The sequence below is a fragment of the Strix aluco genome, chromosome 26, assembly GCF_031877795.1.
Source record: "Strix aluco isolate bStrAlu1 chromosome 26, bStrAlu1.hap1, whole genome shotgun sequence".
In the NCBI taxonomy this organism is placed as follows: Eukaryota; Metazoa; Chordata; class Aves; order Strigiformes; family Strigidae; genus Strix; species Strix aluco.
The window spans coordinates 4,121,202-4,145,949 of record NC_133956.1 but is presented as its reverse complement, the minus strand read 5'-3'; the positions used below and the strand labels follow the sequence as shown (position 1 = coordinate 4,145,949).

General features: G+C 64.5%; 4 protein-coding genes across 5 annotated transcripts; 1 reads left to right on the top strand and 3 right to left on the bottom strand.

The window, feature by feature from the left end:
* Window positions 1-3,233: 3,233 nt before the first annotated feature.
* CNKSR1 (connector enhancer of kinase suppressor of Ras 1) lies at window positions 3,234-10,650 on the bottom strand. The gene is given in 23 exon segments (XM_074850865.1): window positions 3,234-3,783; window positions 3,875-4,056; window positions 4,300-4,414; window positions 4,489-4,553; window positions 4,793-4,866; window positions 4,964-5,035; window positions 5,653-5,726; window positions 5,831-6,003; window positions 6,131-6,161; window positions 6,396-6,559; window positions 6,646-6,770; window positions 7,274-7,359; window positions 7,524-7,643; window positions 7,973-8,041; window positions 8,475-8,534; window positions 8,626-8,739; window positions 8,741-8,875; window positions 8,985-9,026; window positions 9,215-9,299; window positions 9,389-9,579; window positions 10,036-10,210; window positions 10,262-10,379; window positions 10,599-10,650. Coding segments are annotated over 23 exon segments (2,523 nt in total). The 3' UTR covers window positions 3,234-3,582.
* A 2,876-nt stretch (window positions 10,651-13,526) lies between these two features.
* Window positions 13,527-14,884, bottom strand: ZNF593 (zinc finger protein 593). Its single transcript, XM_074850692.1, has 3 exons — window positions 14,656-14,884; window positions 14,184-14,246; window positions 13,527-13,999 (listed from the first exon to the last, which is right to left on the bottom strand). Exons 1-3 carry the CDS (start codon window positions 14,850-14,852, stop codon window positions 13,858-13,860), a joined length of 402 nt encoding a protein of 133 aa, XP_074706793.1. The 5' UTR covers window positions 14,853-14,884; the 3' UTR covers window positions 13,527-13,857.
* A 663-nt stretch (window positions 14,885-15,547) lies between these two features.
* C26H1orf232 (chromosome 26 C1orf232 homolog) lies at window positions 15,548-16,862 on the top strand. The gene is made up of 4 exons (XM_074850885.1): window positions 15,548-15,836; window positions 15,951-16,037; window positions 16,133-16,230; window positions 16,475-16,862. Exons 1-4 carry the CDS (start codon window positions 15,750-15,752, stop codon window positions 16,731-16,733), a joined length of 531 nt encoding a protein of 176 aa, XP_074706986.1. The 5' UTR covers window positions 15,548-15,749; the 3' UTR covers window positions 16,734-16,862.
* A 201-nt stretch (window positions 16,863-17,063) lies between these two features.
* On the bottom strand, window positions 17,064-23,424 carry FAM110D (family with sequence similarity 110 member D). Of its 2 annotated transcripts, none has more exons than XM_074807417.1 (2): window positions 20,017-23,424; window positions 17,064-18,691 (listed from the first exon to the last, which is right to left on the bottom strand). In XM_074807417.1, the coding sequence occupies exon 2, from the start codon at window positions 18,570-18,572 to the stop codon at window positions 17,535-17,537; it is 1,038 nt and encodes a 345-aa protein (XP_074663518.1). In that variant the 5' UTR covers window positions 18,573-18,691; window positions 20,017-23,424; the 3' UTR covers window positions 17,064-17,534. The 2 variants fall into 2 exon arrangements, with proteins under 2 accessions (XP_074663518.1, XP_074663517.1); XM_074807416.1 differs by lacking the exon at window positions 20,017-23,424 and adding an exon at window positions 19,736-19,988.
* Between the last annotated feature and the right edge of the window lie 1,324 nt (window positions 23,425-24,748).

Sequence of the window (24,748 nt, the reverse complement as noted above, 5' to 3'; positions counted from 1 at the left end):
GATCTTGGGCTCGCCCATCCCACCCGCTCAGGGGCGGTGGGTGGCCGGGGCACAGCCCAGGGCCTCAGGACGGCGCCGAAATGTCGCAGGTGGCCCAACATCTTTGTCCTGAACTCCTCAGCACTTTGGTGATGTGCTGCCTCCAGAACAAAGAGCAGCCGCAAGCTGGGGAATCACGGCAGAAATGGCCCTTTTCCGTGGCAATAAACTGCCTGTCAGAGCCAGCGTGAGCCTTTCCCTGGGGGGTAGGAAAGCCCCTGAACAAGCACTCGCGCCAGACCCAGCTGGGTCCGGTCACCCGTGTCACCCCAAGGGTCCTGGGGATCCCCATCATGGTGGCAGCAATGGTACCCGTGTCCCCACACTGTCCCCATGTCTCTGTGCCCCTCACTGTCCCTGTGCCCCTCACTGTCCCCACATCCCCACACTGCCCCCATGGACCGCATGCCCCACCATGTCCCTCCATGGTCCCCATGTCCCACAATGTCCCCATGTCCCCACGCTGTCCCCACACCCCAGATGGTCCGATGTCACATGCCCCAAACTGTCCCCATGTCCCCCCACATTCCCTGTGTCCCACACTGTCCCATGTCCCCCATTGTCCCCACACCCCTGATGGTCCCTGTGCCCCCCATGTCCCCATGCCCCACACTGTCCCCACATCCCCATATCCCCCACGGTCCTCATGCCCCACGCTGTCTCCCTGCCCCACAGGTGATCACCTTCAGCACCAGCCCGGTGCCCATGGCCACCTCCCCTGGCCCTGGCATCACCATTGTCCCCAGTGTCCAGCCTGTGGTCAAACTGGTGTCAGCGGTGCCCATGGTCCCCAGTGCCACTGCCACCAGCAGCATCCAGAAGTACATCATGGTGTCCCTGTCCCTCACCAGTGACACCAAGAGGGACACTGGGACACCCACGGGTGCCACCACCCTGGGACCCAAACTGTCCCCCTCTGCCACCGCCTCTAGTGCTGTCCCTGACAAATCGGAGCCTCGGGACAGTCCACAACTGTCCCCCTCCTCCTTTGGGAAAGCCAACAGGATCCCCGGGCAGTGGCACAGTCCCCCCAGTCTGCCCAGTGACCCCACTGGGACCCCGCTGCTGGAAACAGGGAGTGGCCTGGTGGTCCTCTGCTCTTTAATCGCTCAGGCCTTGTTCAATACAAAGGTAAACGTTGTTTGGTAAAAGAATTTATTAACGTTTTCCCCCTTGGAGACTTCCCAAGTAAGATTTCTTTGGGAGTCTCACCTAGATTGCAGAATTCTGATAATATTGTAGACTTCCAGGGATACACAATTGGTACAACATGACCATTTAAGGTATAATGTAAATCAGGCCTCAACTTGCAGGCACCAGCTGCTCGCAGGCATCAGGTAGCGGGCATCACCCAGGTGTTAAACAGACTTAGGCGACGAACTAATGAAATACTTGGCAGAGGACATGTAAATGAATATTCTTAAGGATTTGCAGGAAAAAAAATTCAGTTAGCCATCCAGAACAAAGCGAGTGTTCCAGAAGGAGTCATTCCCACTTGCTGGGTTAAGCAAATCTCTGTAGAGGAACATCACTCACTGGAGACCATAGAGAGCTGGAGGACCTCCTGCCTAGGCCGCCTCGCTGGAGACCATAGAGAGCTGGAGGACCTACTGCCTAGGCTGCCTCGCTGGAGACCACAGAGACTGGAGGACCTCCTGCCTAGGCTGCCTCTCTGGAGACCATAGAGAATTGGAGGACCTCCTGCCTAGGCCGCCTTGCTGGAGACCATAGAGAGCTGGAGGACCTCCTGCCTAGGCCAGCTCGCTGGAGACCATAGAGCCCTCGCAGGCTGCAGCCGGAAGCAGCCCTGTGGCTGCAGCACGGAGTGGCTGGAGGGTACGGGGGGGGGGGGGGGGGGGGGGTGTCAGGGAGAGCAGTACCCGAGACCCCCCATCCCCGCAGGCCCCCCCACCCTCTCCTCTGCTAGGAGCTCTGGGGTCCCTGCGAGGCCGCCCGTTACCAGGGGGACCCCTGGGGAGGGGCTCCAGTGCATTGTCCCCCCCCCAGCCCCTGCCCTCACTCCTGCCTGTGCCGTGAGGGGGGGAGTGGGGACCTGGGGGATGTTACTGGGGGGTGTCACTGGGGTTCTGTGGGAGTTGTGGGGGCCGCGTCGGGGTCCTCACATGCTCCTTCCCTTCATCGATGACCTGCGGGAGAGCTGCACGGGGGGGGACTTGTGCAGCCAGGCCCAGCCTGTTGCACCCTCCCAGAGGACACGGCCCATTTCTGGCCCGCGTGGGTGCTGAGAGCGACCACCGTGGGCTCGCTGCTGCGGGGGGGGCACTGGCCATGCTGGGGCAGTGACGGCCCTCCGCTGCTATGGCCCAACCTGAGAGACTGGGGGGGTGATGTGTACCTGGGTGCTGCTTCCTACACGGCTCAGGGGGTGCTGCAGGACTTGGCCAGCCCACAGACCCCCCGGCAGGCCGCTTCCACCTGGGGACGTGTCTCCACCTGGGCTAGAGGGGCAGAGGTGCTGGCTGGCATCTGCCTGGCCACCAGCATTTACAGGAGAAGGGGTTTGTCACAGGGCCAGCCGCTGCCCCTTACAACGTGGATTATTGAGGCACTGGGACCGAGCGGTTCCTGCCACGAGCATCCCACGAGGATGCCACTTGCTGCGGGGCAAGTGGCTCCTCAGCCTCGTGCTGTGGCTGTCCTGCACCCCTGGACACCCCTCAGAGCATCACTGGGTGGAAGAGGTGGGTCCGTTCCCATCTTTACCCCTTCACTGGTAATTTTTCACTCAAAAGCAAGCTGGGCACAGAGTTACTTGACTGTGCTTTAATCCTTACGCAGGTTTTAGCCTCTGCAGCTGAGTAAAGAGCGTCGCCATACCCAGCCATAGCACGTCTGTAAGGGACCAGGTGGCACAGGGAGGGGCAGGACCCATCCGCCTTCTACCCCCTCCCACCCTGCACTCCCCCCTTGTGAGCTGCCCAAAGCTCCCAGCCCTCCCCGGGACACCTTCCCTGCCTCATCACCTTCCCTGGCCTCGCAGTGCCATCGGAGCCTGTCCCTGTGTCCCCACCCCATGGGTGGGTGCCATCACCGTGGCACAGCCCACGGGGAGAGGAGAGCAGGGCACAGAGGGATGTCACAGCCACTCGAGGATGGTGGCATGTGGCACAGGTAGGGGCTGGCTGTCACTACAGGGACCTTTCACCACCAAGAAAAAGCACGGCACAATCAGCCCTCGTTGACACAGTTTTATTTACAGCAGAAGAGACCTTGGCCGGGATGGCCGGTGGCACCGCGCCGGATGTGCGCAGCGGGGGCACGTTCCTCGGGGAAAAGGCCCCCGTGGCCAATGTGCAGCCGAGACAAACTGTTCTTAACAAAGCAACTGTCACAGCAACGTCCTACCCCAGGGAGGGGGGATGGAGCAGAAGCTGCTTCTCCTGTGGCAAGTCCATTGTGGGGGCCGAGTCTTCAAAACTGTCGTCAATCCCCTCGTGCACCCCCCCAGCAGAGCACCCGCTTTTCTCCCGCAGCACTGTGATTTTTATCGGCACTGCTTCATCCAGAGGTCCCGGTGGGGTGTCAGGGCTCGGCCGCCTCTTCAGGGGGGCCGTGCTCATCCCCGAGCCCCCCGTCACCGTCCTGGCCCTGCTGCCATCCCCCCCACTCCCGCAGGTCCTGGTACAGCTCCTGGTGCTCTTCCTTCCAGCGCCTGAACTTCTCCGAGGTGAGCGCAGCGTCGCTGAGCAGCTGCTCCAGCGCCTGCAGCTCCACCAGCTTCGCCTGCCAAGAGGAAGGGCCTGTTTTGGGGTGGCTGCTCATGATCGGGGGGGGGGTGGTTTTGGGGGGAAGTCAGGGCACTGTGGGCCCCCACCTTGAGCGTGCTCTGCAGGGCTCGCACCGCGTGCACCTTCTCGTTGATGCGGGGGTTCTTGTTGCGCCGGATGAAGGACTTGCGGCACTGCTCCTGCGTCAGGAACCGCTGCCGCCCGATGAGGGACACCCCCCCCTGCTTCAGGCACCGCATCAGGCACTCGAGATCCTCCCCGGTGGGGTCTGGGCGAGGAGAGGGGGGCACTGTAGGAGGGGGCAGAGCTCCCCAAACCCCATGGGGCTGCCCCCACGTGTGACCCTGCCCTGAGAGCATCCCGAGACACTACATGGTTCACACTCAAGCACATCTCAACTCGAGTTACCTCCCCCCCAGCACACACACACACACAAAAGGGAGGCCGTGACTTTGATTAAAGGGTGCACTCAAGGTGACAGGGTGACAGATGTCACCCCCCCAGCCCCTACCCATGGGTGAGCAGGGTCGGGGGCTGCCCTGGGGGCTGCTGGCTGCACTGCTGGGCTCGCTGCCGGCCGGGAAGAGCTGGGCTTTCTCCGGGGCGTTTTGCAGCTTCTTCTTTGGCTGGGGGAGAGATGGGGGGAGGTGAGACAAGGATCCTCCATCCCTTCCCCAGGGTGTCCCCTACGGCCACTCACCGAGTCACATCCGTGCCTGGGGGACTCATCATCAGGGTCCTCAGCTTCTGTCTCGCTGTAGCAGTCTGGAGGAGGCCACGGGGGAGGACAGTGGGAGTGGGAAACCCCAGGCTGCCCCTCCCCAGCCCTCCCTAGGGGTGAGCATCACCCCAGCCCTCCTCTCACGGAATATTTCTCACATTTCCCCAAATCACAGGCAAAGCTCCCACGCAGGGGCCACAGCAAAAACCCACCACTCCCCGCAGGGTCCCCATCTCCCGCAGGGGAACTGACCCCATCTCCCACCCCGGAAAGGGCCTGTTACCTTCCTCCCTGTCCGGGACCGACTGGTGGGCCAGCGTGTACTTCGTTTTGGCTGTTATTAGGTGACTGACCCACCTGAGGAAGGAAAGGATGGACAGACAGACAGACAGACAGGGGTCACGGCCAGCCCGGTGTGGTGGCACCGGCTGGCACCGGCTGGCGCGTTACTCACATGCTCAAATCAGCCAGCGTTTCTGCGGCGAAGACGAAGGGCTTGTACTTCTGGTGGGAGAGCTGGAACACACTGGAGGAGGACAAGCAGGCAGCTGCCTTCACTGCTGCGGTTACCCGGCACCAGAGCCAGCCCCGAGCCCCCATCCAGCCTCCCCTGCACCGCAGCCCCCCCAACCCGACCCAACTGCGGGGTTTGGGCTTTTTCCTGCCCTTGGAGATGCTCTGGTCCTCAGCTTTGTCCCAGATAACACCAGCAGCACAGTGCACAGAGCGTGGGCTCCTGTATTGCAAGACAGCCAGTGCTGCCAGCCCTGCGGGGACCCTGCCTGCCCTGCGGAAACCCCACCAGCCCTGCAGACACCCCACCAGCCCTGCGGGGACCCCACCAGCCCTGTGGACATCCCACCAGCCCTCCGGACACCCCACCAGCCCTGCAGGCACCCCACCAGCCCACCGGACACCCCACCAGCCCTGCGGGGACCCCACCAGCTCTGCTGGCAACCCACCAGCCTTGCGGGCAACCCACCAGCCCTGCGGGCAACCCACCAGCCCTGCGGGGACCCCACCAGGCCCAAGGGGACATGGAGGTGGTAGCCAGCAGAGCTCCTCAGCACGTGCCCTTGGGACAGCATCCCCCCCGCTTCCACCACCAGCCAGGAGGTCCATGGTGAGACAGACCCCACTCACTATTTCTTCTTCTGCTCCCTCGTGCTCTCCAGGTCGTAGGTGGCCACATTGATGAGTCCCGCAGCCTTCTCATCCTGCAAGGGAGACAGCCATGGCCATCACCCACCCCGGCGCTGGTGGGGGGAAAGCCCAGCTGCCCCAGGTTGGGGGGACCAGGACACCCAGTGTCCCTACTCACGTTGGGGTGGTGGTACCAGTAGAGCGTGTGGCCCTTCAGCACAAACCAGCAGCGCTTCCACTTCTGGGCCATGAAGCCCACGTGGTCCTTCTTCTTCAGGAGCCAGCCATCGCAGTCCACCCGGCCCAGGTCCCGGCACGAGACCCGCCGGCGGCTCAGCCTGGTCGCCACTCCTGCCGGCCACAGCATTGTTGGGGAGGGGGGGGCTCCACATCAAGAGTAGGGAAGGGCGAGCAGGCAGGGGAGAGCCTGGGAGAGCCCCCAGCACCATTCATCCAGTCCCGACAGCGTCCCACTCACCTTTTGGTCTGCGTCCTGTCTGGGGGCTGCCCTGGATGGGGAGACAGAGGGTTAGGGATGATTGAGCCCCGCCCAGAAGCACCCCCAGCCCCTTAAGGACCCCCAACTTACCCCGCAGCAGTGAGCTCAGAGGGGAACCCACCCCAGGGATGGGCATTTTGCCTCCCAGCTCACGCGGGACATGAAGTCCTGCGTGTCCCCCATCGATGTCCCCCCAGTGTCCCCCCGCCCTGAGGCTCAGCGCTCCTCTCCCACCTGCTCTCACCTCCCCAGGGAGCTCTCCAGGCTCTGCACCCCCAGCCCCCGTGGTGGGGGCTGCCGTGGGGCTGAGCTCTGCGGCGCAGGGTCCGGCAGCAGCAAGGGTGCCCGGGGAGCACAGGGTGCTCAGCGGGGTGCCCCCCTCCCACGATGCCTCCTCCTCTGCAGCACCTGCAAACAGCAAACGGGGCTCCAGCCTCCTGTCTCGGGGGAAGAAGCTGCTCCGTCCCCAGACACCCCCTCTGCTCCCCTCCTACCGTGGCCTGGCAGCTCCCCCACAGCCGCCTCGGGCAGCCTCGAGTCCTGCTCGGGCTCTCCCTCCTCTTCCTCGGTGGCAGAGTCTGGTGCCGAGTCTGACCCCGAGTCCAAATCAGCAGCAGCGCTGGGGAAAAAAAGGATCCCTGAGTCACAAACCCCCTCGACTGTCACGGGGATCCTGATGTCGGGCCCCGGCCGTCCCCACGCTCGCTTGGGGCTCCCGCGGTTCTCCCCGCCCGAGGAGGAGTGGGGCTGGAGGCAACGTGGTGGTGGTGGCTCGGTACCAGCCCCACCGGCCTCCGCAACCCCCGGCAGGGTCCGTGCCCAGCCCGATGGCTCCTGCCCGGCTCGCCCGTGCTGCCGCTGGCTCCGCGCACGCCTTTCCATTCCGGGAGAGAAGGGTCATGTCTAAATATAGTTTCAACCCCATTAAAACGTTACCAAGTGAATGAATTACAAACACAACCACTTTTTTTCATTCCTTAAGACTACTGGCAGCTTCCTGGGCCACTCGCAGGCAGCTGCCGCGTTGACAGCACCTCACCCCCCGAAAAAACTGGGAAGGGTGCACCCAAACTCCGTGCTGGCCGGGCTGGGGGTGTCGGGGTGTCAGGGGATGGGGCTCACCTGGAGGTCAGGGACACGGGGCTGCCAGGGCACTCGCCGCTCCGTGCGTCGGGGGCATCTGCAGCATCCAAAAAGGCTCCTGGGAGCTGTGGATGGAGCGTCAGGGCCAGCCCGTCCCCCACCATGGTCCCCCCAGAACTTTAGGGACCACCAAGGTGGTGGGAGATGCCTGGCTTTGAGCATCCCTGCCCAGTTCCCAGCACAGCCCAGTGTGGCACTGGGGATGTACTGGGAGCTCTGGGATCGCTACCTGCTGCCTGGGAGAGGGGGGTGAGCCGGCCAGGTCAAGGGGGATCTTCTTCAGCACCAGTGTCACCCTGCTCGCCTTCTCCAGCAGCTTCTTCACCAGGTTGCTGCGTGTCCAACCCACCTGCACCCACCCCCTGGTGAGCTGTGGGACACGGCCGCTGCCCCACGCTGCCCCACGGCTCCCCCATCCCCAAACCCTCCCCAGCCACAGATCCCACATCCCCCAAATCCTCTACAGCGGCTCCAGCATCCCCCAACCCCCCCAGCAGTGCCTTCTGTGTCCCCCAGACCTTTCCCAGCCAGGGCTCCTGCATTCTGCTGATCACAGCTCCCCTGTCCCCCCAAATCCTCCTGCCCACACCCACCGTGTTCCCCTAACTCCTCCCAGCCCTGCAGCTCCTCCGTCCACCACTTCACTGCTGAAACCAGCTCCCGTCCGCCCCGACTCACCACGACCTGCTCGTTGACCTGCACGATCTCGTCTCCGGGCAGGATGCGGCCCCCGTAGGCTGCCAGGACCTGGGGCAGAGGAAGGGTGGGAGTGGGGTGCCTGGCCCCAGGCACTCACCCCCCACACACACACCAGTTAATCTGCACTCAGGAGCTCTCCCAGCTGGGGAGAACTGGGGGGGGTTAACCATTAACCAGCAGCCTGACCTTGCACAGCACCAACCAGAGCAGCTGGTGGGATTGGGGTGCAGAGGGGGGCTCCCACCATGGCCCAGGCTGTGCTCACTCGTGAGACGAGCTGCACAGTCTCAGCTGCAGGCAGCCACCCTCAGCTCTGGGTTTTTGGGGGGTGGATTAGGGCACCAAGAGGCTCACAGGATCCGGCTGCACGGGTTGCAGCGGGGATGGGTGGTGTTCCCCACCGCGGGCGCTAAAAGGGGATGACTGAGGGACAGGGTGGCACGGGAGGGGGATGGACCGGGACGGGCAGCCCCTCACTCACCTCCGAGGCAGTCGCAGACACAAAGTGCAGGCAGGAGCTGGTGGAGGTGATCTCAAAGCCCTGGGGGGGACGGGAGGGAGGTGTGAGCAGGGTGCAGGGGGAGCCGGGGGGTCCCGAGGCAGTGGGGGGCACTGGGGTGGCAGGGACTCACCAGTGGGGCAGTGAGGAGTGGCAAGGGGCTCCCCAGAGGGTCAGAGGGCAGCGTCGGGGTGCCAGGGGAGGTCGGGAGGCTCCCCCATGGGCTGAGGGGCAGCGTTGGGGTGTTCAGGGGATGTTGGGGGGCTGCCCCATGGGCCGGGGGGCAGCGCCAGCCCCACGCGCTGCAGCACAGCCCTGCGGTCCAGCAGCGCTGGGGGGCTGCAGCCCACGATGCTCTCGCAGATGCCCACAATGTGCTGGCACTGCAGGTGACAGCGGGGGGGGGGGGGGGGGGCTGAGAGGGGGCGGGGGGGGGGCCCTGGCAACACTGGGCCCCCCATGCCTGCCACCTCCTCTTCACCCAGCACTTACAATCCGCAGGATCTGGGCGTCCCTCTCGGCCGCGGGACAGTCCTGGGGGGACAAGACGCAGAGCTGAGCAGGACGGGATGGCTCAGCACCCCCACTCCATCCCAGCTCTCCCACCCCCCCTCCAGCAGGCAGAGTTTTGGGGGACAGCAGAGCAGACGGCTGGCTCGCCCCCTCGCCCCCTGTGCCCATCACCGTGGCCTCGGGGCAGCGCGGCCGCCCTGGGCACCCACCGCCTGCAGCGTCTCTGCCAGCTGGGCACAGAGCAGGATGATGTCCCGGCTGGCCGAAAAATCGTTGAGGGTGGAGAAGAGGTACCTGGGGGGGGGACACACAACACACAACAGAGACCTCAGCCATGCGTGGGGGGCACCCAGCACCCATGGGTGCCCCCACCCACCCCGGACCTGTTGAGCCAGGAGAAGAGCCCCTTGGCGGCACCGAGCAGGTCGACAACGCGGGTCAGGACGGCGAGGGGGGGCGGCTGGGGGGCAGCCCCCGCTGGCGGCCCCCCCAGCACCAGGCTCTGGGTGCCCTGTGCCAGGTCCCGCAGCCTCTCCGTCAGCGTCCGCAGGCTGGTGCTCGCCAGCCCCGTGTCCTGGGGGGACACATGGACACCGGGGGATGGGAGGGCAGCAGGGGGTCTCTGGGGTGCCTCCATGTCCCCAGGGTGCCCCTGATTCCCCCCCTCCTCCCAGCTCAGGGTGCACTCATGTCCCCCTCTTTATCCAGCTCAAGGTGCCCCCACATCCCACCCCCACCCAGCCCAGGGTGTCCCCGCATCCCCCCTCCATTCAGCCCCCACACCCCCCCTCCACCCAGCCCAGGGTGCTCCTCTGTCCCCACCTTCACCCAGCCCAAGGTGCCCCCACATCCTCCCCTCCAGCCCAGGGTGTCCCCATGTCCGTCCATCCCCCAGTCTAGGGTGCCCCTGCACCCCCTTCTCCACCCAAAGCTTTCCCCATGTCCCCCCTCCCCACCCAGCCCAGAGCACACCCACATCCCCCCTTCCGCCACGGGACCCCCCGCAGCACCCATGGGTGCTGGAACTCACCAGGGCGCGGAGCTGCTCCACGGCCTCCAGCAGCAGCTCCTGGTGCCCCAGTCGCCACACGCCCAGCGCCTCCAGGGCCGCCGCCGACAGCCCCAGCAGGTCGGGCCCCGCCAGCCCCCAGGCCTCGAAGGGGTACCCCTGCACCGCCGCGTCCAGCCCTGCCCACAGCCCTGCCCTAGAGCCAGCCGGACACCGCGGGGGGGGGCCCAGCACCCCCCTACCCCACCCCTGGCAGTGTCCCAGCTGGCCCTTGGCTGGTGACCCCGGGGGGTGACACCAGGCAGCCTGGAGGGGCCTCTCCATGCAACGAGTTCGCCCGGTCTCAGCCCAGATGGCGAGGATGTCTGAACCCCCACCCCACCACCGTCCAGATCCAGGGATCAACCCCCCCCCCCCCCCCCCCCCGGGGACAATGGCTGAGAGACAGGAAAGAGCTGCCCACCACCCCCAGCCACCCACATGCCCCCAACCCCAGACCCCCAGGGCTGCAGTGGGGTCCCCCCCAAAGTTGGGGAAGAGCCAGGGCACAGAGCAGCCGGGGCGGGGGGGGGTGTGGGCCTCACCTCGTAGCCAGGCGGCCGCTTGCGTGGGGCCCCAGGTGCCCACGGGCTCCATGGCGGCCAGGCCGGAACCGGCGGGAGCGGCCGCTCACCTGCGCGGGAGACGGGCGGCCCCATTGGCGCACCCGCGTGCCGCTCACCGCGGCCTCCCGCCCGGCCCAGTACGGCCCAGTACGACCCCGCGGGGCGAGGCACCACCACGACGCACCCCAGTGAGTCACGGGCCGGCCGGTGACGCATGGCTGCTGAAACCCCCCCTCTCCGGGGAAACTGCACCCGCCCAGGGAGCACCCCCCGCCAGCCCCCCCCCAGCTGTGAGATGAGGTGTCTCACCCCCCTCAGCCACTTCATGCAGTCAGGGCTGAGTCCCAACAGAACTCATGACGCTAGTGGGTGTCCCCCCAGGAGCCAGGTGCCCTGTGGGCATGAGGTTTGACCGCACAGATCCCCAGGAGAACCTGGGGGGAGACCCTGCTCAGCACCCTCCCCACCACCCAGGAATTTGGAGGGGGGGTCATCCCCTGCCAAAGCACAATTCCCACCCCCTCCTTTGCAGATGGGGAAACTGAGGCAGGGGGCAACCCATGTGCAGGCCTGCAGAGGGGTTGCCCCTGCTAAACCTGGCTCTCCTGCCCCCCCAAATCTGCGTTGGGCAGCTGCTGGCCCCCCCCCCCCGCCAGCGCCTCAGCGCCCGTCTCCCCCCGCCCTGGCGTGTGCGCTTGGGGGAGCAGCGGGCGCTGATCGCGGCTGACAGCGGCTCGGCGCTCGCCGGGTGCGTGCAGCCCTTTCCGAGAGGGCTGCGGGGACGGCAGGCGGGTGACAGACACAGACCCCCCCTTTGCCGTGGTCAAGGTTGGGGGTCCCAGGGTTGGAGGTTGGGGGGGGAACACCCCAGCCCCACTGCTGCTGACCCACGAGGCCTGATCCTGCTGCTGCTCGTCACGCCATGATCATCCGCCCCAGACGCTTAACCCCGGGGTACTTCCGTCTGCTCCAGGTAAGGGGCGAGCGGGGTGGGGGGGACCCCGTGGGGACCCCCAGGATCCTGCCCGTGCTGCCAACCAGACCTGCCGGCCACGGGAGCCATGCCTGGCCAAATCCTGGTTCCAGGGTAGCAGCGAGGGTGCTGCTGGTGGAGCCCCGCAAGCGCTGCATGGGGCACCCCAAAAGCACCCCTGGATGCCCCCCCAAAGCTGCCCTCATCGCCCTCACAAGCCAGCTGGGTGGGATGGGGATGTTCAGGGCACGGCCTCAGGGCTCCTGTCCCCAGGGGGGGATTTGGGGTTCAAGGTCTCACAGCGCTCCCCTCTCCTCTCCTCTCTCCCCCCGCAGATGCAGCTGGCGGCAGGGCGGGGGGCTGAGTCAGGAGGGCGGCTGCTGACCCCCCTGGCTCTGCTGCTGGCGGCCGCCGGGCTCTGCCTCTCCTTCTACAGCGCCCGAAGAATGGCCGGCCCCACCAAGGCCCCCCCAGAGCCATGAGGAGGGGGCCAGTGGGGCCACGGGGATGGTCCCCAGGGGGGTGCCGGGGTCCCCCTCCGCCCTCTGGCCCCCACCTGAACGGAGCTGCCGGATGCGGATCCTTTCCAGCTGATCTGCGCCACGTCCAGCCCTTCCCTCCACGCCTGGGCGGTGCGATGCCCAGGGTGCCCTGGGGCTGGGGGACACGTCCCCCTGTCCCCCTGTTTGTCCCCGCTTTTGGGAGCTGGTTCAACGATCGGGATGGAGAATGGAGAAGCCACCTCCTGGCTCCAGAGCTGCTGCCAGACCCCATGATCCAGCCACAACAAGACCAGAGGCTGAACGGACAGACAGATGGATGGTGGAGCCGGGTGCTGCACCCATTTGCCCCTGCAAGCAGAGCAGCCCAGGGGGGCCCCTTGCACCCCACTGGTGGCCACACAGGCCCCCCCTGTCCCCACAGAGAACGTGCAGCAGCCACAGCCAGCCTGGCAGAAAGGAGGTCAGCACCCAGCGCCGTTAGGTAACGCGGTGGGGAGGGCTGCGACCAGAGCGGCCTCTGCAACAACAGGGCCGGGGGGGAGATGGGGCCATGGGGTCGGCGATGTGTCCCCTGGGCAGGCACATCCCACAGGGATGGGGTCTGCAATTTTCCCAGCCCCCTTGCACCCACCAAACCCGCACTCCATCTTCCTGGGGCTGGCGGGGGTACAAATCCAAGCAGGCTGTACAGAAATAAATCCTTTCCTGCCGAGCACAGCTGTGTTGTCGCTCTGATTTTCTACTACGCCCCGTTCCTGGCTTGGCAGGAGGGATGAACCTCTGGTCTGGGGGTTTTGTTGCCAGTGCTGCATCTGCAAAACCCACTCTGCAGGAATTCGCAGCAGCGGGTGGTGGCATTGTCACACAAAATCCCCCCCTGAGAGCCGGGCAGGCGGAGGCAGGGTCATCGGCACGATTACAGCCACTTCGGGCTGGTGGATGCGAAAGGGAGAGGCTGATCATGCCACACACGCAGCCCCAGCCCTCTAGCAAGATGAAATCACTTCTAGGCATTGGGTTTTAGGGGACAGAAGCCTAAAAGTGTCCCTGCCGGGGTGACACCAGCATCCCCCTCTCAAGGCCCAAACAGGCAGCGCCAGCACCACGACGAGCTGCTTGCTACAGACCCAAGTGGATGAAGAGCTCGCTCAAGCACGTTATTCCTCCAAAAAGCAGCCCCGTATCTGCTACCAGCAGGCTGGGAAACCCCTGCCAGGAGGGCAAAGCAGAGGGAGTTTTACTGCCCTGACAGTGCAGGAGCACCGGGACAAGGCTGTTCCTCCATCCTGGCACAGACACTGGCAATATTTTCCCTTGGCGTGACTGGGAAGAGCACAACACCAAGAAGTTGCCCTCCACGCCAAGGAGCAGCTGCCACCCTCCAGCCAGGGCCCGGGGCACACTCACAGCGAGCTCTCAACACTGCCAGCCTGTTGGTTGACATATTTTAATGGGCGACTCCCCATGGTCAACCTCTGACCCAAGGAGAGAGGCCTAAAATCGCTCTAAAAGCAGAGACGAGCGCATAGTCACGCCAGCGCTTCGGGAACGAGTGGTTTTCCCCTTCCCTGAGAAGGGGGACACGCAGTGAGGGCACCCGAGGTCTCGTTGGCTCCTTCTCCTCGTTAGTGCTCTGGCGAGGAGGGCTGCCGGGAGGAGTGAAGCATTTGCTTGCTGGCAGGCTGTGCTGGGGCATGTTTTTCTCACAAAGCTGAGGACAAAGATGCCTTAGGGAGCTGCCCGGCCCCTCAGTCCACTGGGCTCAGCTGGACGCCTCCATCTCGGTGACTTCCTTGAGCGGCTGGGTCTGCACTTCCACCTTCTTCGGGGGGATGTAGGAGCCCATCCCGGCGGCACGCTCAGCCTCCTCCTGCGTGTACGGTGCCTCCCGCAGCTGCTTCAGCCTGTGGGGAAGGCAGAGAGAAAACTTGAAGCCTTCCACCCCAGCTCCTCAAAACAAGGCCAGCCCAGAACTGACACCCCCACCCACCTCACCCTGATGAAATGGGGGCAAGGGGCCGCGGCCTGCTCCAGGGCAGGGCACAGGCCCACGGGGTGGCTCCGGGCCCCGCTCAGGCCCCCCCTTACCTCTTCTTGTGCACTTTGGATCTGAAATGCTCCTTCATGCTGGTCAGGTCCACGAAGTAGCGCCTGGGCGGGGGATAAGAGGCTGGGGGTCAGGAGTCCCCGAGATGGCAGCAGCACTGGGGAGAGCCCTACAGAGGGGCCATGGTCCCCCCCCAACTCCCGGGGGCCAGTCCCCCACGGGCCAGCGTCCCCCCCTGAAAGCAGAACAAGCTCCCCCCAAGGCCCAGGGTCCCTCCTGAGCCCAGGACAAGACCCCTGGGGATTAGAGCTTCCCCTCACCAGGATCAGCACCCACACCCAGGAGCCAGGGACCACCCGGCACCCCGACAAGCCCCTCCCGGGGGTCAGGGAACCCCCAGGACCAAGGCACCGCCCCCCTCAGCGGCCAAACAACCCCCAGCACCAGCGCAAACCCCCCCAAGGGTTAGAGCCACCCCCCCCGGGCCTGTCACCCCTCCCCCGGCCCACGCACGCGCAGTGCAGGCAGTAGAACTGGGCACAGCCCGGCAGGTCGGGGTCGGGCTCCTGCCGCAGCAGCCGAGCGGCCTTCTCGGGTTGCAGGTCCCCGTGGATCTCGTCCAGGTCACGGCGGCGCCGCTTCGTCTTCATCTGCCGGGCCAGCGAGTGCGAGCGGTGAGCGCCGGTGCGGCGGCCATTGCGCGGCGACATGGCGGCCGCACGCCGGGCCCGCGCCCCGCACTGCGCAGGCGCAGCCGGCCTCAGGCCACGCCCCGCGCCGGGACGCCCCGCAGACCACGCCCACGACGCCTATAGCCACGCCCACAAAGCGCCAAACCCAGCTCACAAAGCGGCAGACCACGCCCACAAATCGGCAAGTCCCCGCCCACAAAGCTACAAATCACGCCCACAAAATCTAGGCCACGCCCACGAGGCGGTAGATACGATCCTGCTGTCGGTCACGCCCATTTATCAGGCCACGCCCACGCCGCGCCAGGCCACGCCCCCACACTCAGCCCCACGGCTCTGCCCTCCCGCCTCCCTGGGCCGGTGGATGGCCCCGGGGGACAGTCCCGTCCCCACGGACCCCCCCAGCACCCGGTCCCCCCCCCCCCAGGCTGTCCCCGCAGTGGGACACAGGGCCTGGCCTCGGCGCAGGGCGTAACCGGGTGCTGTGCTGCCCCGGTCACTGCTGCGATGAGCTGGGGAGGGCTCAGCGTACCGTGTCCCGGCACTGATCGTGTTTCTTCCACCCTGGGTGATCAATTATAAATGGGGACCCACGGCGGGGGGGGTGCTGAGCCCCAGGGCCTGCTCTGCACTGGGGGCTTGGGGTGGCCCCAGCCCTGGGGGGGTCCCCTGGGGGCGAGGGGCACTGGGGGGGGCTGGGGCAGAGGGGTGGAGATGGGGTTTGGGGTGACCAGAGCAGCTGTCCCCGCGCTGCCCCCAGCTCAGCCTGGGCTCAGGTTCCCCTTTGTGCATTGGAAGTGGCCCCTGAAACTTTAATGAAGCCACCGGATCATCGAGGCGGCGCGGGGGGGTCCAGCCCCACACCCCTCCCGCTCCCCACGGCACCCGCCGGCTCCCGGCCCCGCTGAGCCCCTCACCATGACCCAGGGCTTCTGGCGGATCTACAAGGCCAAAGTGCTGCAGACCCTGGGGGGGGCGCGGGCGGACGGGGCGCTGCAGGAGGAGGTAGGTTGGAGGGGTCATCACCAAGCCTGGGTCCCCCCCCTCAAAGTGGGGTGACCAACCTCTCTGCCCTCCCCCTGCCTGCACCCCTGCCCTCACGTGGGGGCTTCATTGCAGGGAGAGCCCCCCGAGCTGATGGAGACGGCCGAGACCCCCACGCTGATGGAGGAAGGGCCCAGCCCCGTGTCCCAGCTGGCAAGGAAGGTGAGAAGAGGGCTGGGGGAAGCGGGGGCCGGGGCCGGGGGGGTGCTTCTGGGACCTGGGGGTCCCCGATGAGCCTGGTGCTGCCTCCCCCACAGGTGCAGGGGGTGGGTGCCCGGGGCTGGCGGACGCTTTCATCCCTCTTCACCCGTGAGGACGAGCACCAGCTGCTCAGCCCGGAGCCCTGCGCAGACCAGTAAGTTGCAGCTCGGTGGGGGGGACCCCACAGCCTGGATCCAGCCCCTGGGAGCTGCCAAGTCCCCCCATCCCATCACCTGCACCCCCTGACTATACCCATGGGGCTGGGCTGGGGGGCAGCAGGGGGAGAGCCAGCATGGAAGGGGGACATGGGGGGGCTTGGGGGGTCCCAGTGCTGGCCACTGAGGGACCTGGCAAGACGGGTCCCCACACTGACATCCCCATCCCTGCTCTCTCCCCAGCCCGCTGGCCGCTGAGCCGCCCGAGCCGCCCCCCTCTGAGAAGGCACCCGGCTTTTGGGATCTCTTTGCTACCAAGTGGCAGCAGGCGTCGGGGCCAGACAAAGGGGTGCCCCCCCCGGAGCCAGGCGAGAGCCCCGGGGAGCCGCCGGGTGACGATGGCAGCGACCTGAGGGAGCCAGAGGAAGGGGCCTTCCACTGGGGCTTCCTGGCCAGCAAAGTGGCCGAAATCCGGAATAAAAATGCCCCCAAGGGCAACTAGAGGAGGACGCGCTGGCCAGACTCTCCAGCAGCGTGGACAGCCCCCCCCGCCCCCGCCGGTGAGCAGCCCCCTGCCCGTGCCTGAGGGCTCCGCGGTGGGTTTGGGCAACGTGTCTGCACTAAAGACTCCGAGGTGCCCCTTTTCCCCCGAGCCCTGCCTGGTGCTTTCTTTGCCCTCGCCTCCCCCCGCCAACTTTCCTGGCAGCTCCATCACCCCTGGAGCAGCACAAGCCCCCATGGTGGGGATGGGGAGCTGCCACCCCCAGCCCCAAATCATCCCCCCCCTGCCCTGCCTGGGCTCTGCCCACATAAACCACACACACTGCCAGGGTAGAAAAAAAAACCCAACAGGTTTATTGAGCTCTGCTCTGGCCCCAGCAGCCCCTTTTCTGGGGAGGAGGGGGCTGTGGGGTGGGCACTGCCCGCGATGGGGGGCTCAGGCTCTGCCCACCCCCCCAGCCTGCAGCTGGTGCAGGATGTGAGCGGCTGATGGGGACTGCAGGCCCATCCCACCACCCTGGGCTGGAGACAGGACGGATGGAGAAGATGGGTGACAGCAGGGGCAGAGCAGCCTGTCAGCCCTGGGGCCGAGGAGCGACTCACCCAGGGGAGCCCCTTCCCCACCAGCCCCTCAGGTGCCCCCACCACGCTCAGCCCCCAGGCCGGGGTAGACCTGGTGGCCCTCCCAGCAGCCCCACGGCACCAGGACCAGCCCATGGGCCACATCCAGCGAGGGTGAGGGGCCACATCCCGCCAGTGGTAGCCACATGGGCATCCTCGTCCCCCGCCAGGCTGCCTCCCCTCAGACAGTGGACTCCTTGGCGGCCGCCCAGGCTCTTTGGCAGCCGTAGAGCCACTTGATGACGCGGGCGTTGCGCTCCACCACCGAGACGGCGGAGCCCAACCGGGCATCCGGCTCCTCGTCACCCGGCCCCGCATCCCCCTCGCTGCCCCCCGAAGCCTGCCCGGGCTCTGACTCGCAGGAGCCAGGGAGCCGAGCCGAGGCGTTATCCCAGCCCGCCGGCCCGAACCGCTCCCGCCCCAGCAGCTCCACCAGCGCCCGGTCCAGCCCGCAGTAGTTGAAGAACCGCTCCTGCTCCGAGAGCGGCAGGGAGACGCGCAGAGCCAGCGCCTGCTTGCTGGGGGGCTCGGGGGGCTGCGCCATGGGGCCGCCAGGCAGAGGGAAGATGCCACCACTGCCACCGCCGCTGCTGGCATCCGGCGTCCTCGCCTCCTCCTTCTCCGCAGGCACCCACAGCATGGGGGTCTCGGGGCTCTGAGAGGTCGGTGGCCCCTCACCCAGCCCCCTGGCCGTGGGGGAGCTGGGGGGTTTGTCTCTGAGGGGTCCCTGGAAGAGGCGTCGAACCAGCCCCGAGCCCTTGGCGTTCTCCTTATCCCCGCCCGGGCAGTCCCGTTTCTGCCGGTAAATGATGAGGGAGTCGGGTCTCAGCAGGCGCCTGCCACCAGTCCGGCGTGACACGGGGGACTGGGGACACGGCAGCTTCCTGGGACCCTCCCGGTTCAGCTCCGAGCCCTGACACAACTCGTTACACTGCTGGCAGGCGAGGAGGCGCCGGCCGCGGGGGGAGAGCCGGGGCGAGCAGCCTCGCAGCGCCGGTTCCTGACGGCTGTTGATGACCTGTTGGGATTTGACGTATTTGGCCTTGTCGGCCTCCAGCCGCTCCACGGCGCTGGGTGTCCGGCCCCCACCACCCCCCGGCTCCCGCGGGCACTCGGGGCCCCGGTTCAGCCAGGCCAGGGGGGAGCCGCGGCCGGGCGCCACGAGGTGCAGGTTGCTAGAGGCACAGATGGCAAGAGGGGGGCTGCCCAGGGGCACCATCACCTCCCAGCCCCAAAATGGCACCCCTGGTCGCTCTGCTCCCCCCTGAGTGGCTGGGGGGGGTCCGGTGCTGCGGCTGGGGACTCTCCCGAAGCTTCGCTCGGCTCCTGGGTTCAGCCCTGGGAGGAGAGAGGAGAGCCAGGGTTAGCACCGAGGATGCAGCAGTGGCAGGAGGAGGATGGGGGGCGAAGCGGAGCCGGGGGGGGTCCCCCGGATCCCACGCGTGGCAGGGCAGCCAAGCAGGCAGGCAGCAGGCAGCGAGCCCTGCCAGCCCAGGCTGGAACAATCCACGGGCAGGAAGAGAGAAGCGCAGAGCATCCGCCGGCTTCACCCGCATCCCAGGAGCCGCTTCCAACAGGAAAAAATACCGGAGCCGACCGCCTTATCCTTCCGAGCGCAGGGACGGCAGAACAAAGGCCGTGCTCAGGAGAGCTGGCGAGCTGCCCCGGCCTGGCCCACGCGTGGGGGCAGTGGGGCAGGGGCTGGGGGGTGTTTTGGGGTCTCGGTGCTGAGCTCAGCTGCCTGGGAGGGACTGAATCTGCTCGATACGGAGGGGGTGTGGAGCAAAGGGGCTTTTATTAGCCCTGGGGTGCGATGGCTCTTGCCCAGCTGTACCCAAGCACCTGTGTGGGTCCGGGATGTGAGCCCGGTGGTAGAGATGGGTGCTGGGGGAAGGGGGTCTGGAGCCTGAGCCGGGGGCTGTAAAGGCTCAAAGCGGATGGTTCTGTGGAGCAGAACAGGCCTGAATGGCCATGAAGAGCCACCCCCGTTGCCAGTAGCTGCCCCAGCCCTGCAGCCTCCCCGGGTGACAGCGGGGACACGGGGCCAGGCAGAGCAGGGCTCACTAGAGAGCAAACAGCCCACGGGCTCCGACACCGCACCCACTCCTGGTGTACAGATGGGGAAACTGAGGCACACTGGTCCTGGGCTCCCAAGGAACGAACTCCCCAGCCTCCCCCAGTGCTGGGCAGAGCTCCGTGGGGGGCTCAAGGGAAGGTGTCCCCACACACGGTCCCATCACCTGCTGGCTTCGCCCTGGCAGAGCCAGCGTGCCCAGGAGCGAGTGCCCGTGCCGGTGTGCCTGCGCACTCCCCAGCCCAGCCCTGCTGCCAGGATCCGCACCCAGACACCCGGCTCGGCAGGAGGAGGATGCTCTTGCTCACCTGAGCCCACGCAGGGATGCAAGGAAGGGTTGCAGGGATGGGATGCAGGGATGCTCCGGTCTCGCTCAGCTCCTGCCCCTCTGGCTGCCGGCAGCAAACTGAGTCCAGAGCCGGCAGGAGCCTCATATAGAGGTTGAGGAAGAGCCACCCCATTAACCCCTGCCAGCCCGGCCCCGTCAGCAGGAGCCCACCCTGCCAGCATGACCCCCAACCCCAGCCGCACCCTTCACACCCCAGAGCCCTGCCCAGCCAGCATTAACCCTCCAGCAGCTCCAGCTCACCTCTGCCAGCTCTCCTTCTCCCTCTGCCTCCTTACAGGAGCCTGGTCAGGATTTCGGGATCCGCAGAAGAGATCTCTGCCTCCTCCCAGGCAGGAATGAGTCTTTCTGTCCCCCCAGCTCACAGGGCATCAGGAATGGGACAGGGAAATCATGGCTACTCCGGCAGCTTCTCCTACATCCACCCCGAGATGCTGGGTGCAGCTCAGGGGCAGGAGCCCCCCACGACCCCCCTCCCCAGGATCCTGCCCCAGCTGGCAAGGGAGAAGGATGGAGGAAGGGTCCTTTTGGCACCTTCTCCACTGGTGGTGAAAGGGTCAAAGCCAGGCCTGAGCCAGGCCCGTTCCTGCCTCCTCTTCCCCCCCGGGGAAGGGCTGTAAATCGCAGGAAGCCACAACAGGCTGGAGCTGGCCCAGGGGTTATTTTTACCACTGCCCTCTCCCCTTCCCGAGGGCTGAGCGCTCCTGCAAGGGCAGCCCCCGGCCCCCCTCCATCCCCAGCGCCTGCCTGGGGGGCTGCGAACGTGGCACCGCAGCGGCTGGAGGGGGAAGGACATGCTGCACCCTGAGCTGGGCTCCAGCACCCCGGAGCGGGGTCGGAGAAAGCCCCCAGCGCTCCCCGAGGACCCACCAGCTCCCTCCATCCCTCTCACAGCCCAGCTCAGGCTGCTTGCAGGGACTCAGGGGACCAGGAGGCTCCCATGGGGACAAAGCCGTGACATTTATCCTGGGACCCGCAGGCCAGGGCACTCTGTCCCTGGGCGAGAGGGGACCCGGCCCTGAGCACTGCTGGCCCTCACCCCAGTTCCTTCCTGTGGTGCCGCTGCTGGGGAACCAGTGCCGGGAACTGGGGCCCGGTCGGTGTCCAGCACCTCCCTGTGCGACAGCACCGGTGCCAGGAAGAGGCCGGAGACAGGACTCGGGGCCTGATGAAACCGGAGACTAAAATGGAGGCTGAGCAGGATGAGAGTGGCCAGGGCTTGTCCCAGCTCTGCCGGCACCGGAAAAACATCCCAGTGAAAGCAAGGAAGGGACAAACCACCTATTCTGGAGAGGAGCAACGCAGGCAGCTGTGCTGTCAGCAGCACTCGGGCTCTGTGTGCAGGATGCGGCCACGCCAGAGCAAACCCAACCATCTCCAGAAGATGGGGAAAAGGATGGGGACGAGGGGTGGAGAAACCTGTGGCAGCCCTGGGATCTGCCCTGGGGAAGAGAGCAACTGGGTTCCCACGTGGGAGACAGGCAGCCAACAGGGCCTTATTTTTAACTCCAGGCAAAGTGAATCACTGTTTATTAGGACAGGTTTTCTTTTCGGAGCTGAAATCCCGGCGGCCGTTCCGGTAAAGCCACAAGTGAGTAAGAGCAGCCTTGGATTCCCCTTTCTCTGGCGGATGCAGGGTGTTCCCAGGGGATGCTCCTACCAAACGCCTGCCCCTGCCCCGGAGTGACTGCCCTCCTCTCCGGATCCTCCTCGGAGCACCCGCCAGGCACTTACTGTTGAACTGTTATATTTGGACAAGGCAGATTCCCTTTGGGATACAAAAAGGGATGATTTGAGGGGCCCTTCCCAGCATCAGCATCCCAGGCAGCTCCTGCTTCCCCCAGGGAGGCAATGGGGGGTTTGTCACTTCGACTTCTAGGAAGGGATTTACCCGATTAATCAGCCTCTTGTGAATGGACCAGGTGGCTTTTCTTAGTCACATGGATGTTCAAAGTCCCTTGTTTTTATTTACGGTTACTCAGAGCTCTCACAAGGCGCTCTCTGCTCTTCAGTGGGGCCCTGCTTCCCTCCCCTCCCAGCTCAGTGCCAGGCAAGCAGAGCAACCCCGGGCAAAACCCAGCCACTGGGGCCAGGTACGGAAACTTCCAGCCCTTGGGGTGGGTGAGAAAAGCCCGAGAAAGTCCTCAAAGGTCACAAGTCCCACAGCACAGATCCTCCATCCAATACCATTTTTCAGAGCACATCTAGTTCCCGATTAAACAGCCCTGCTCCCCACACGCCCTCCTGGCCCCGGGTAAGGGGGACACGGCCCTCTCAGCGCTGCTAATTACATCCCCACCTCATAACCCACACATCAGGCTTGAGGAGCAGCAGTGGAACAACACAGCAAGTGCATGGATCTGGAGAGCAGGCAGGGAGGGAGGAAAAAAAAAAAAGAAAAAAAGAGAAAAAAAAAATCACTTTAACTCCACCACGACCAGGTGCAGGCAGGACTGCAGCACCTGATAACACAGCCATCTGTTTCTACTTGCTGGTTTACTTTCACAACCCACAAAAGCTCTTTCTGGTCTGAGGTCCATGCAAATACCTGGAGAGCGGCCCATGGGAGCTGGTGGCTGCGAGCCAGAGAGGGCCCAGGGTACAGGCGCTTTCCTTCGGGAAGGCTGGCTATACAAGTTTAAAAATATCAAGGGCTCAAATGGGCATGAATAAATCTGAAACCACCACCTCATCTAAGGCAGCCACCAACAAGTTGGTACAAGTAGGAACCAGACAGCAGCTGGGCCCAGCTGAAGACACTGAGGCTCCCGTGGATGTTCATACCCCCAATGGGGGCTTACAAAACCCACAGTGGGTGACTTCTGCCGGCCGGCTGGTGTCTGGGAAGGAAAATGGGTCAGTCCTGTGTCCACAGGGACAGAAAGGAAAGGCAGAGAGAGAGGGGATGAGCTGCCAGGATGGAGGGAAACCTGCCCAGGGTCAACAATGAGCATCGCAGCTGAACCCACCACCTGCAAGGGACCTGCAAAGGTGTGTAGGTTACACCTGTTTTCACTTTAAATCCCAGAGATCAGAGAGGCCTCGGAGCACTTGCCATTCTAGCAGCAGTTTGCCCTCTTTGGGGCGTCCCCCAGCACCCCAGCCCAGCCCACTGCAGCTGGTGGGGTGGGAGCTGGGCACATGGGGCTGCCCCAGAGAGAGCGGCCGCAGCTCAGCCCAGGCCCCTGCCCTGACCCTGGCTGCTCCTCACGAACTGCAGCCCTTATGCAACTGCTTTCTGCTTCAGAGACCCAAATAATCTGGAAATTCATCTGTGAACAAAGGGATTTAAACAAGAATGTGGTCTGGGCTGCGGCTCCTCTCCCAGTGACACGGTGGTGGCGACAGCTCATCCTTCAGGTCACTCGACTTCGCCGTGCTTGGCTTGCTCCACTTATAAAAGCGCGCGGTCTCAGGCTCCCCTAGAGCACTTAAGAGATAGTGAACGGAGATCTGCAGCAGCTCGGTCTTGTATTTCCACCTCCCACCCCTCCCCAGACAGCGCAGACACTCGGGATGGTTGGTGGCATTTCAGATACATCCCTTTTCCTTCGCTGCACTTAAGAATAGAAATTGCACTTTGCATAAGCGGCTCCCCAGCCCCTCGGACCGAAAGGGAAACGAAACAGCGCTCAGCAGCGCCCGTTAAACAGGGTTTGTGTTTAAATATTCCTACTAACTAGTTCTCTGTGGGACAACCCGTGTTCAACCACCGGTAAAGATTAAAAACACTTAACGACCGATACCCCAGCGGAGGATTCGCGGGGTATCGGTGGAGCAAAGGGAAAAGCAACACAACGAGTCCGTGCCGCCCGCGGTCCAAAGGCCACCGGAGCGGGTCCGCTCGGCCAGCCGCTGCGCAGGGGAAGGAAAACCAGTTGTTTTTCTGAAGCGAGGGCACCCTTCCAAGGGGTGGGCTCCCCGAGACAGGACTTTATCTCAACCACAACACAACATCTGCCATTACGCTGCAGTTTGCGCAGCGGCCGCGATTGGCAGACTCGAAGGAAAACTCCGTTTTAAACCAACACGAAAAGACAAACGGGGCCAGTTCCCAAACCCCACAGAGCGGGGAGCGCCCGGCTGAGCCCTGCCCGAGGAAACGGGACAGGCAAGCTGGAGCCCCAGGCCTCAGCACTCTGCAGGACAAGGGAAATAAAGCAGAGGTTGGGGTATCTGAGCAGAGAGCCAGCCTTAGTTACATCTGATTTCTGCAACGGGGCGCTTCCTGGAGGGGTTTTTTTTCCCCTTCTCTATGGACTCGATGTATTTCAAGTATGTAGGCTTAGTTGTCTTCATCTTGTGGGGGAGGAATTTAGCTTGTGTCTATATTTAAAATCACCACTCTCACAACTAATCAGAAGTGTGACTTTCTCCTTTAATTAAGCTGCTTATCCTTTAATAAAAAATAATCTAAATTTCAATCCCTTTCTCTTTTGCAAGGAGTGCATCAATTTGCTAATTTAACCACACGGCTCTTGCCAGGTGGGGAATCAGCCAATTTCTGGCACCAGGAATCTGCAGGCGATGATGCAAGCACACGGCCCGCAGGAGGTGGCTGGGTTTGTGGTGGGGGTAAGAAATGGCAAGACAAGACAATCTACAGCATTCCCAGTTCGCACTATTCCCATTCCCAGTCTGCACCACCTTTTGTTCCAGAGGACTGTTAATTAAAACATGTAAATGACTATTAGACTTTTGTATCATGTATAAGTAATGGTGTTTCCTCAAAGGCTTCTTGGGGAATGCGAGACCAGCAGGCCACTGTCCCCCACAAACCCATTTACGCCTGGTTCAGCCCCAGGAGCTGCCCCGACAGCCCACACCAGCTCCGGATGAAGCCAGCAGCGCTCAGCCCACACACACCAGAGGGAAATACAGACACGTTCACTGGGCTGCCTTCAGCTCTCTGCACAGGGGCTTGTGGGGCACTCAGGAGGGCAGCAGCACTCACCCACAGCAAGGGCTGGCCATT